An 11621-nucleotide genomic window follows, 5' to 3' on the forward strand; every position below is an offset into this window, starting at 1 on the left:
ATAGAACTCAGCCAAGAAAGCTGGTTATAAGAAAACAAACGAACCCATGTGATACCACTTACACGAGGTTTAGCTTTGCAAGGCAACACTGCCCGGTTTTGAACGATAAATCCACGTGCAGTAAAGGTGTAACTGCTCTGCTCTTGTTTTATTTGAGTGGGGTAATGAGCACTGGTATTAGATTTCTGTATCTGAAACACTTTATAACACAAGGAGGTGCCCGAAAAAGGGCTGTGCCCTGTCTGACATGCTGGGACCCACCGGCCTGTAGGCCTGGGGAGCGCCGCTGACCCAGCTAAGTGGCATCTCCCCTCCGGATCCTCTGACAGCCGAGTGGACTCCGGGCTAGAAAGGCGATGGTCGCAGGTGGCCAAAGGCCCTTCTCCTGCCCGCTCTCCTCAGCGCTGTCCTTCCCTTCTGGCCCCAGACACTCCCTACTAGCTCTGTAACTTCCCACCCACGAACCCCAAACCCACCAGTCCAGGGGTAGCGGAGGGACCCCACTGCTCAGAGAGCCCACATGGGGAGGTTGCTCTTGGGTGTCCAGCGTGAAAACACTGGAGAAGTACATCACAGACTTCATGAGAGTGAGTGAAGATGGCAGAGGTGGGGACAGCCACCACCTACAGCTCAGCGTCGGCAGCCTTGGCTCGGGCACCACACGCCTACCTCTACCATCCCTTACCTGCACACCCACCCCGCAGCCAGCAGGGAGCCACGGTAGCTATGACAGTCTTCGCGGGTGGAAGGTGACTTGACCAGAGCAAGCAAGAAGACTGACTCAGTAGTTCTGGGTTTTTTCCTCCTAACATAATAGCAACAATTCTCAACCTCAGGAGAGGGATGGAGGCCGACCCCAAGCTGGGGGGTGCTAGGGTCAAGGGACGAAGGAATTCCACCCCAGCTCCCCGGGCTGCCCTCCTCCGAGTCACAAAGGCTGGCCTTGAAGGGCTGAGGCTGCCCATCCGTCTGGAACAATCAGGACTCTGATGAACCCAGACCATTAGGCTGCCGGACGCCTGCCCGTCTGCCTGAGTGGGCCGCCGGCCTCATCCCACGGAGGCGGGTGGCGGGGGGAGGAGAAACCCTGGGGACCTGTGTGTTACAAACCCTCATGCCAGAGGGCGGAAAGCAGCAGAAAGTTCCTACAGCTTCCCTCCGCAGGGGCTTCTGCTCACTACTGGGGCTGAAGCTCAGAAAGACAACACCGGTCAACTGCTCTGCTTAAAGAAAGTGGGGCTGGACTGGGGTATACTGGGAGATATTTAAATTACTGGCCAAGGTGCTGTTTGGGTATCTATAAGGTATCGATTTAAGGAAGCCACATCCTGCCACGCCCTTCCTACACGAGTCTCACAGTGAGCACATGATCCCTGCTGCGGTTCTTTCCGTATTTCTTACTGTGGCAGGAGAAGCCTTCGGGGGCACCACGCTGGTGTGGACAACCCTTCAGCAAGCGCACACACCTCAGGCTCAGAAGGAAGGCACCCAGGAAGAATGTATTCCACAGTTTTCTTGCTGTTATATTTCTTATTCCAGTTACTATTATTCAAAGCAAGGAATAATATCAAGATCCCTTTTAAAATAAATTTTAAAGTGGGCCAATTTACGAGGAAAAAAATCAAATTAATTAACGAATTCAAGTCAAAGCACAGGCAGCAGATGACAAACCCAGGCTGCTGGTTCACAGTATTTACTGCAGCTGACGTGCACTGTGATCCCCATGCTGTGGGGAAGGTGCAGAGGGAGTCAGGGGGCTGGGAGTGTCACACTGGGCCTGGGGACGGGCTTGGAAGATAGGCACACAAAGGGTGGTGGATGAGAGGTGGGAGGCCCAGCGACAGGACGGTGAGTCCACAGAGAGAACCCAAGAAACCAGAGAAGAGTCAAATCATGCCTTGGCGTGGAAGCCAGGGAGGGGCTGGAGGACAGGACTGTCAAGCAGGACCAAGGCTCAAGTGGCCATGTCTAAGAAAAGCCACTGGACCTGGGGAGTGGGTTTCTGGAGGCCAGGAGGGGTCTGGTTTGGGGAATATTTCAAGCCAGGGAGCTGCTATCTCTGAACAGAACGGCCTGGCTGGGCGATACCTGCCACGCGTTAAAGGACGAGGGCGTACATCTGGGCTCTGCTCCCCAGGGCAGGCTCTGGGTTACAGAGACTGCCTGTGACACGGCCAGGCCCCTCTGGCCCAGCCAAGTGCAGGTCACTCTCAGCTGCAGCCCCTGGAGTGCTCAGGCATATCCCAAATCACAGGAACAATCTCTGAACTATTTTCTTTCAGACCAGTCGGACCTGTTTCCAATCGAGTCCTCAAAGGCCTTGTCAGCCACCTGCTTCCCTGGTGCTCTGCCCTGGCCACCACCAGGGACACACAGGAGGCCCCACTGAGGGGCAGCCCCCTTCCACGCTGAGAAGGAGCCCAACTGGACCTCCCTGTCAGGTGCATTTCTGATGACCCGGCTGGCAAGCCAGGACCCGGCAGGACGGCCCATCGCAGGTGCCTGAGCACAGCCAGTCCCAGGAGCTTGTTGTATGGAGGGAGAGCGTGTTCAACGCAAAGGTTAGCCCTGGCGTGTGGGTGAGGCCTCGGCGAGATGCTTAGAGGGTGGAGAACTCACTTCCCACAGTGGTCCCAGCAGACACCCAGGACGAAGGGAGCTACAGATAGGGCCATGGAGGCAGACAGAAAGCAGACAGAGACCAGGGCTGGGCAGGGGAAAGCAGGGAGGCTCAGTGCTTTCAGACAGGAGGCACGAGTACCCGGCCCAGGCAGGGCAGGTGGGCTAATGGCCTTGTCACCCACGGAGGGGAGCAGTGGCATTTAAAGGTGAGATAAGGACGGGGGCTCTGGAAGCTCCTGGAGGCCAAGTGAGAGCTTGAACTGTATCCAGGCCCGCTGGGGTGTGTTCACACAAACCCCTCGGGTAGCCATCTGCTCACGCGGGTGTGGGGCAACTGTCAGTCCCCCATCCTTCTATGCCTAGGACAGGCCCAAGACTAGGCTCGACGCTGGGGACCGCATGCAGCAGTGAGTAGAAATGCGAGGCTCCTGCCTGCAAAGAGCTTATGATCTAGGAGTGAAGGGGATGGAACAGTCACCAAATCAATCTGAAACTCTGAGAGAGGATGTGACCACTCAGGGGCCCTGGAGGTGCCCCTGGGCAGGGGCCAAGGAGACACAGGCCCCTTCACCCTCTATGCTCACTGGCATCTGATATTGCTTGACATTACAGCATCTGCTGTGACCACTGGTCCCCTGCTGCTCTGCAGACGCTGAGCTGAACTGTCTCCCACACTGGGCACGACCCACACCCCACGCCGTGGGTGGTACATGCCCACACCCAGGTGTGGAAATTCAACCCGCCAGGCAGGAGTTCTCTCCAAAGCGGTCAACGGGCTGGTGCTGAGTCAGGTCCAGCGAGGAAATGGTCCATCTATTTTCCTGCCACGGTGAGGAAGTCTCCGCGTGACCCTGCTCTCGGACTGGTCAGCAGGTTTTTCTAGGAGCTGAGCGGAAAAGGAAGAAGGGGCCATCCTCTGGGAGCCTGAGTTCATGGAGCACTCACTGGTCACTGCTTAACAGGAAACGAGCAGAAACGCACCCAAACTGCAGTGCTCAGGAAAAGTGCTTGCCAAAGCCAGCCTGCGAAAGGCCAGAGAGGGAGGAAGGAAGAAGAGGAGAGGGGGGGAGAGGGGGCGAGAGAGAGGTGGGGGAGAGGGAGTAGGAGATGGACCAGCTGGGCCACAGCCTGCCACATTCTTCCACCCAGCTTTCCAGGGACAGCTTTGAAAAGGAACCAGAAGAGACCGCCTCCCGACACTTCAGCTCACACATTAACAAGCCACCAGGGTTTGAGAGCTCAAGCAGGGTAAAGAGGCTGGAATGGGCTCGATCCCAACCCCCTGGAGCAAAAAGGGCCTGAGGCTGGAAGTGCTTCCACATCCAACCCTCTAGCAGCTTAGAGACCTCACCCCCTTGGAAACCAGAAACACAGGAGACAATTCTAGTTCCTCCCTCCACACCCTGGCCCTCCGCAGTGCCAAAACACGCAGTTGCCTCTGAAATTCTATCAGGGAAGTTGGCCGTATGCTCCAAATTAAGAACTAAGTTTCCCCAGATGAGATCAGTTTCAAAATATTGGCAACAACTGAAGAGGAGGAGAAGAGCTGAGATAAGAGGGAGGACACAACTGTATTGCAGGTCCCTGCACCAAAGGCCACTGGCCATCAGACCAGAGGCAGACGGCAGGTCCCAGCTGGACTGGCCCCAACCTGTAAGTTTTTCCTCTGAAGAAACAGACACATGTGCATACAGACAAGTGTAGGATAAAGCAGCAGCTCAGGCCCCCAAACATACTACGCACTCAAATGCCGGTTACCCCAAAGACAGGCCAGACGCAGTTGGGGTGGGTGGGTAAACAGTACTGTTTCCTTGGTGACCTTGCTAGGCCTTCCATAGGTCAGGGGTCTCGAAAACGTGACAGCCCCTAATTTCTCACACTGGACAAGAAGATGAAGGGAAACACCCAAGCTCTCAGGCTGCTATTAAGTGACACAGAGAATGTAATTAAGCACTGCAGGGCTTGGCTCTGAAACACACCCAGATCCGCAGGGCGATTAGCGCCCACAGAGCTCCAGCTGGTCGGCAAGATTCTGAGTCAGAGGCAAACCCTGGGCTCCTGGCTTTATTTACGTGGCCGATGTACAGTCACGGGTGGCAGAACTGGGAATGTGTGGACTTCTTGGCCCTGGTTTGTTAAGAACGGGAATATTCGGGATGCTGCCTGGTCACAAAGCACTCCAAGGTCGCCAGCAGCCGGCCCTGTGAAGGAAGCCAGGCGGATCTGGTTTTACAGACAGGCTGGGAAGTGCTGGGGTATAAGGAGCCCCCAGGTTCCTCCGGGGAAGGATGATCTCAAAAACCTGTGCACCTCCACAGTCTGGCCAGCACACCGCTCAGGCCTCAGCACAGCTGGCTGGTGATGCCACCCTGTAGGCTAGTGACCAAGAGCTGAGCGGGGAGAGCGAGCCACGCCTGTCCTTGGTGGCCCAGGGTCCCGACACAGCTGGTTCAAGTGTCTCATAGCACAAGGCAGCATGTGCCACACTTTCCTGGACTCAAGTCATCATGGTTTCCTGCAACAGTGGACTTTATTTATGCCATTCCCATCATATGTGGATATCGCAGAGCAAAACCCTTTCCTACATCTGCTGCCGGCACCTCCCCAAGGGAGAGGGGGCTTCCGGAGGTCAGCCTGCAGCTGCTCGACTCACAGGCTGATCCCAAGATCAGCCTTTGAATCGCCGACTCTGGCCCTCCCGCACCGGCCTCTGAATCACCTGTTGTTCCCAGCCCATAGCTCTACATTTTTATTCTAGCTGAGGCCAGTTACAAGCTCCACATTTTTGTATCTTAAGATCACTCCATGTTTCTTACGGAACAACCCAAGTATTTCAGTGAGAAAGCAAGAGAGAGGGGTTCCACAAAGTGAAGTTTAAAAAACAGGTCGTAGCAGGCAGTATCAGGGGACATTCTAAGACACCAGCCATGTCTCCCATACTGCTTACTCTGACTACTGCCTTTCTAACACATTGGGCCAGGGTCCCCCACCATATAGCCCTCCTGTACCCCCCACGCCTCTCCTGTTCTAGGCACAAACACAGGGCCTATGGAGCATTCTACAAACCTCGAAGCTATGGGAGGTGGTGGTCATGAATCTTCCTCCCAGCTCAGAATGAACCAATCTTTCCACTCAAACGCCCTCCCTTCTTTCAGGCAAAAAAAAAAAAAAAAAAAAAAGTCAGGCCAGCTGCCAGCTCCATCCCTGGTTACGTTCCCAAATCTCCTCACCCGGCCACAAGATTTATCAGGAAACCAGTTAGCAGTTTAGGTCTGGAAATGATGCTACCCAAACAGACACACACTTTGAAGAGAACTTCTGAGCCTGGATCTCGTTAGCAGCACTCCTTCCCCCCACCTAGTTCCCTAATTCTAGTTCGGCACAAACGCCAGGTGGCTACTGAGGGAGTGGGTGTTACACAGGCAGAACAGAGAGGACCAAATCGATGGGACCAGGACAGACGGCTGTTGCTTTTATTGCTTCAACTTCTCCCAGCCCAGGCCCTCAGCTCATCGGTGGTCAGTTCACAAAGAGAAGTAAAAACTCACAAACTTCCCACTCAAGCCCAGACCAATTTTGAACAAGACCTTGAAGGGTTTTCCCAGGAGATGAACTGGCGTGGATGGTACTAAGCTCATTATCGGTCCCACCAATGACAGATTAGAAACTGCATAAACACCATAGCCTCACCTGTGAGAAACCAAGTAACCAAGTGTTTTTTTTCCCAGCTCACTCTCCCACATCCACCTGGCCTCTACTTCTCAACTTAGAAATGACACTGTGACAAGCCTTTGAAACCCAGAACTTGGCTTAAAGCAGAATTTCTTGAGTGACATTTAGGGGTGGAAAAATTCTTTGTTGGGGGGAAGGGGAAAGTGCACTAGAGGATGTTCTGCAACCATCCCTGGCGTCTACCCACTTGATGCCATTAGCACCCTCCCCAAAGTTGTGACAGCCAAGCACTATCTCAGACATTGCCAACGGAAGGGTCCAAAGTAATGCCTGCCTGACAAGCACTGATATGAGTTTCCACCCCCTTAAAAAGATCAGAGGCCACTAAAATCAAGGTGTTGCAGGGTTAAAGAAAAAGACCAGATGCTGAAGCCAGGAGCAATGGCTCACGCCCGTAATCCAGCACTCTGGGAGGCCAAGTGGGAGGATCACTTGAGGTTAGGAGTTCCAGACCAGCTCGAACAAGAGCGAGACCCCATCCCTACTAAAAATAGAAAAAATTAACTGGGTGTGGTGGTGCATGCCTGTAGTTCCAGCCACCAGGGAGGCTGAGGCATGAGGATTGCTCGAGCCCAGGAGTTTGAGGTTGCTGTGAGCTAGGCTGATGCCACGGCACTCTAGCCTGGGCAATAGAGCGATACTGTCTCAAAAAAAAAAAAAAAAAAAAGACCAGATGCTGAAAGACACCCGGGGTTTTCCTAAGGACTTGGGGCCTGGCTGCTGAGTTGTAAGTATATACACATCTGTGTACCTGGGATTATCTGTGTTTGGAAAACTAGAAAAATCAGGCCGATACCGTAAGAATGCCCCAAGTAGGGACTTCTTTTGTATAATTGTACTCACTTTTCTCAAACCTTAAAGCAGGGTTTCTCAACCTCAGCACTACTGGCATTTGGGGCCAGGTAATTCTTGGGGGGCGGGGGAGGCTCTGGGACTGCAGGGTGCTAAGCAGTGTCCCCTACCTCTCCACCTACTAGAAGCCAGCAGTGCCCTACCAAGTTGTGACAACCAAAATGTCCCTAGACATTGTCAATGTCCCCTGAAGAACAGAACTGGTCCTGGTTGAGACCCCTGTTCCACAAGAAGATAAATGTCCCCACATCTTTTTGTATAAAAAAGGGAGTGTTTTGACCCTTAGACCAGATAAGAAGACCAGTCGAGACCTACTGGTGTAAAGCACATTGCCTGTTTGCCTGGTGAAAATGCAATAAATGTTATCGCTACGTGAGAAGAGATGTCTCTTTTGAACAGACCACATTATGAGGGCACAGAAGAGGGTGGAAGAGGTGTTACTGAGAAGGAGAAAAGAAACACGCAAACGGATGTGTCCAGATAAACAACTGAGATGTTAGAGAACCATGGAAGCTATTGCAGAAGAGGGTGGACCACAGCCAGAGGGATTCCTGAGAGGACAACTCAAAACAGAATTGATCAAGAGGCCAAGATGACATCTCTCTGAGTAGGACGTGGCCAGTGCAGTACTCCTTTGGGACTGGGCCTCAGAATGTGGAAATAGTAAATTGATCTTAACCACCAGCTTACACTGTACTGAGCTTTCCAGGTTTCAAGGCACTTTTTTCAGGCTTGAATGCAGGCCATCCTGCCTCCCCCAAGAGAGAAAAGGTTCTGGTGGCTGGTCTAAGAGGCCTAGCTAGTTCCTCCACATAAACGGTCAGCTCAGGACAATATGGGCTACCAGCATAGGTCCTGGTAGCCAGGGGTGGAAAGGGAAGGGCTTCCAGAGACCCGTGTGAGGGAACAAAGTGGCCCAGGAATTCTTCCAAGACCTCTGAAGACACCTTTCCTATTAGTGAGCAGAGTTCTAAGGTGCTTCAATCAAGCGTGTGGGGGTCTGATGCCTGCGGGGCAAGGTCTAACACAGGGCCAGGCCACTTGATTCCATCTGGCTGGGGCAAAGGGTAGTATTCTCAGCAACAACTCAGAAGTTCCTCTGGATTAAGTCTCTTCCCCTAGGGTTTAGCCATCATCCGGGGTTGAGAAATAGACCCTATATATCTATGTCCCTAGACAATCATTAGAGTTATTACTTTTATCCTTCTAGGGACAAAAGGTACCAGCTGGGTGTTACTGGGGTCTCATTTCTCGTTCCTTTCGCTGGGCCTCTCCAAACTGTGGGTAGAGCCTTGTTTGCCAAGCCCAGACATTTCCTAAGATCGTGGCTCACCCCTCCGTGGAGTCTACCCACACAAACTCCACACCTAAGGTCTTTAACCTGAAATGCATGGCCCAATAGGATTCCATAAATCTGGGGCCTCTTGGATCTGAAATTGTAAACTGCATTTTACATTTGCCCAGTTTTCTGGAGAGTGGATCCGCAGCTTTCACCAAATTCATGAGCAATGGGGCCTGGACTTTCCAAAAAAATCTATTATCTGTCATATGTAAAATGCATTTAGGCTTAGTTCCAGCATTCCAATTCTGAGACTCTGTCCTATAAAAGTCATCCCCCCTGTGAGCAAAGTCACTGGCTATTCATTATGTTTATAGCAGAAAATTATTGGAAACAAGCTAAATATCTATCAACGGACAACTAGTTAAATGCACTAGGTTGCACTACATGTATTGAAAAACCATGTACCCATTAAAAAGATCCAAGAAGCCCTAGGAGTGTTTTACTGCAGTAATTCTGGGAGAGGAGCAAGGGAAGGGGGAGCACTGGGTGATGTCTGCAGATATTTGTGGTTGTCAGACTGAGGGGTGCTCCTGGCATGGGGTGGGTGGAGGCCAGGGACACTGCTCAGCACCCTGCAGTGCCCAGGACAGCCCTACCCCAGAGAATGATAGGAGCCCCAAATGTCAACAATGCCCAGGGAGAGAATTCCAGCTCCGGTGTGGTCTCCAAGACATGTTTAATGAAAAATACAGTACATAGGATTATGTACAGTGTGTGTGTGTGTGTGTGTGTTTAAAGTTGAGGCACACACATACCTTTGCAAAGGGACATAAGGAGTCAGTGACAGTCCCTGTCTCTGGGGAGAGAGACTAAATAGATGCCTGAGCAGCAGAGGTAGGAAACTGACTTTTCACTTTACTCTTTCCCCTTTATACCTTGTCCGTCAAGATGGTTTTTAAAAGAACTGCTCTAAACGCAAACTTTCCCTGCCCCTGGGCTACCTGGCAAGAGTCCTGTGTCGACAGCCTGGGGACTCCTTTCTTCCCCTTCTCTCCCCCATCCCCCAAACTCCGCCTTTCGAGGGAAGGGAAGGAAGCGAAGGGTCCAGGTCCCCGGCCAACCTCTGGGGTCATCTCTCCTCCTTCCCAGGAGCTCTGCCAGCTTTCTCGAGGAGACTGGAGCCCACATGGCGGGCAGGGCCTGGGCAACCTCGTAGCCCCCCCACCGCCTGGCCGTCCTCAGCGTTCCCCACCCGGCGGCGGACACGTTCCAACGCCGCCACCTCGGGTCCCTGGCCCCTTCTCGAGCCACGGCCGGGCCGGGCCCCCCACTGCGGACAGGCTCGGGGGCCCGTGACTCGCCCCTCGCCTCGGCGTCCGCTCACCTGGCTCGCCTTGTAGAACTGCTTCTTCAGCCCCGCCACCGACATGCTGCCTCGCGCCGTCAGGCCTCCCGCCCGGCCAAGCGAACCACAGGGACAGCGCAAGCGACAGGATCCTGGCCGCCGCCGACCCCCCGCGCGCCTCAGCGGCCTCCGCCGGCGCCGCCTCCGCCACCCGCTCGCCAGCTCCCGAGCCCGCCCCGGCGCCGCCTCAGCGCCGCGCACCCGCGCGGCCAGGATATTACATGGCAACCGCACACTTCCGGTGCCGGCGCCGCCCCCCCCCCCCAGCCTACCGCGCGCCCGTCTGCGCACGCGCCCCCCCTGCTGGCTGGAGAGCGCACGCGCATTTCTCCTGCAACGCGCCTCCGCCAGAGAGTTGAGCGGGCCGAGCCTAGAGGGGCCGTGGAGGCTGCAGCGCCCCCTAGGGTTCTGGGGGAGGCTCTGAAGTCTTAGGAGAGGCCCTTAAACATGCCTGGGGAAGTAGGAAAAATTGAAGGGGCTCTAAGAGCTCAGGAGGCTGGGCTTACAATTCTCCAGGTACCTGTTTGCTCATCTTAGCTAAATCCAGTTCCCCTGTGTGTTCAGTCCCCGCTCCCCCACCCTGTCTTGTGTTCATCCATTCAGTCGCCCAAGTCAGACATCTGGGTGTAGCTACTTTTTCCATGCTTTGACCATACCATTCTTCTCCAAGTTCTCCCCTCCAATTCATCCCCTGCAAGGCAGCCAGAAAGGTGCTTCCAGAACTCAGTTCAGATCACATCAGTCCCCTGCTTAAACTCCACCTATTGCCCTTAGAATACACTCCAGACTTCACAACATGGTCTCCAAAGCCTGCAAACTTTATCCTTGTCAGCTCTTCTGATCTCTGCTCTCTTCCTCTTCTGTAATTCAAGATCCCTATTGCCCAGGGGACTCTGCTAATGCCGTTGCTCTCTTACGCATTCTTCCCCAATCCCCCTGCTCTTTGCGCATAAAGAGGACACTGCTTGGAATGAAACCCCCTCCAGGAAGCCTTTCCTGATTGATACATGTTTATCGATATTGATTTGTGGATCAACTGTTATTGATTGATCAAAACCATATTGAATGGATTGAAAACTAATAATGAATTGGAATGACTAAATGAATCCAAAAAGAGGAACAAGAAAAGGACTAAAGCTAAAGTGCTTAGTACTTCAAGTTGAAATTGCTGACAAATTTGGTTGATTTTCTGAAGATGATTGCTGGAAGTTTCCAAATGCCTCAACAGAAGGTAGAAGACTAGATCAGAGGGTTGCGCAGAATACACATGCCCCAACCTCAAACACCAAGATACTAATAGGGCTATTATGAATAGTTTGAAATTCAAAGTGCCTGTGTGCCTCTGTTACACACCTTCAAGTGTGATCCACTGGTGTAAATCATGGCAGAATTCCTGAATGTCAGAGAAGGGAGGGAAAACATCCTAACGGATCAGATGGAGAAACTGAGGCATTGGATAATGATATGACCTGCCCAAAGTGATGTCGCCAAATTTTCTATTTCTCCACACTTTTCCCAACCAATTCCATTGATATAATTTTCTAATCTACCTCATTAGAATTCCAAACTTGGGCTAAATTCCAATGTCATCTCCTCACCTCTACTTCTGAGAGATTAAATTGGGGAAGAAAAGCTATTTCTAGACACACAGGCTGACACTGAAGGTCTCTGTTCTATGTGAGGCTAACAGTTGATTGAACAGGGCTACACAATTCAATTAAATGATAT

The 11621-nt window shown here is 52.8% G+C and overlaps 1 protein-coding gene across 1 annotated transcript in view; it reads right to left on the reverse strand.

The window, feature by feature from the left end:
- SH3GL1 (SH3 domain containing GRB2 like 1, endophilin A2) overlaps positions 1–10127 on the reverse strand; it is a 31548-nt gene extending 21421 nt beyond the window's left edge. The window contains exon 1 of the mRNA XM_045545092.1: positions 9873–10127. Within this exon, the coding sequence (XP_045401048.1) occupies positions 9873–9917 (45 nt within the window). The 5' untranslated portion in view covers positions 9918–10127. The remainder of the gene's footprint in view (positions 1–9872) is intronic.
- Positions 10128–11621: the final 1494 nt, after the last annotated feature.

This window comes from Lemur catta, chromosome 1, assembly GCF_020740605.2.
Source record: "Lemur catta isolate mLemCat1 chromosome 1, mLemCat1.pri, whole genome shotgun sequence".
NCBI classification, from domain to species: domain Eukaryota; kingdom Metazoa; phylum Chordata; class Mammalia; order Primates; family Lemuridae; genus Lemur; species Lemur catta.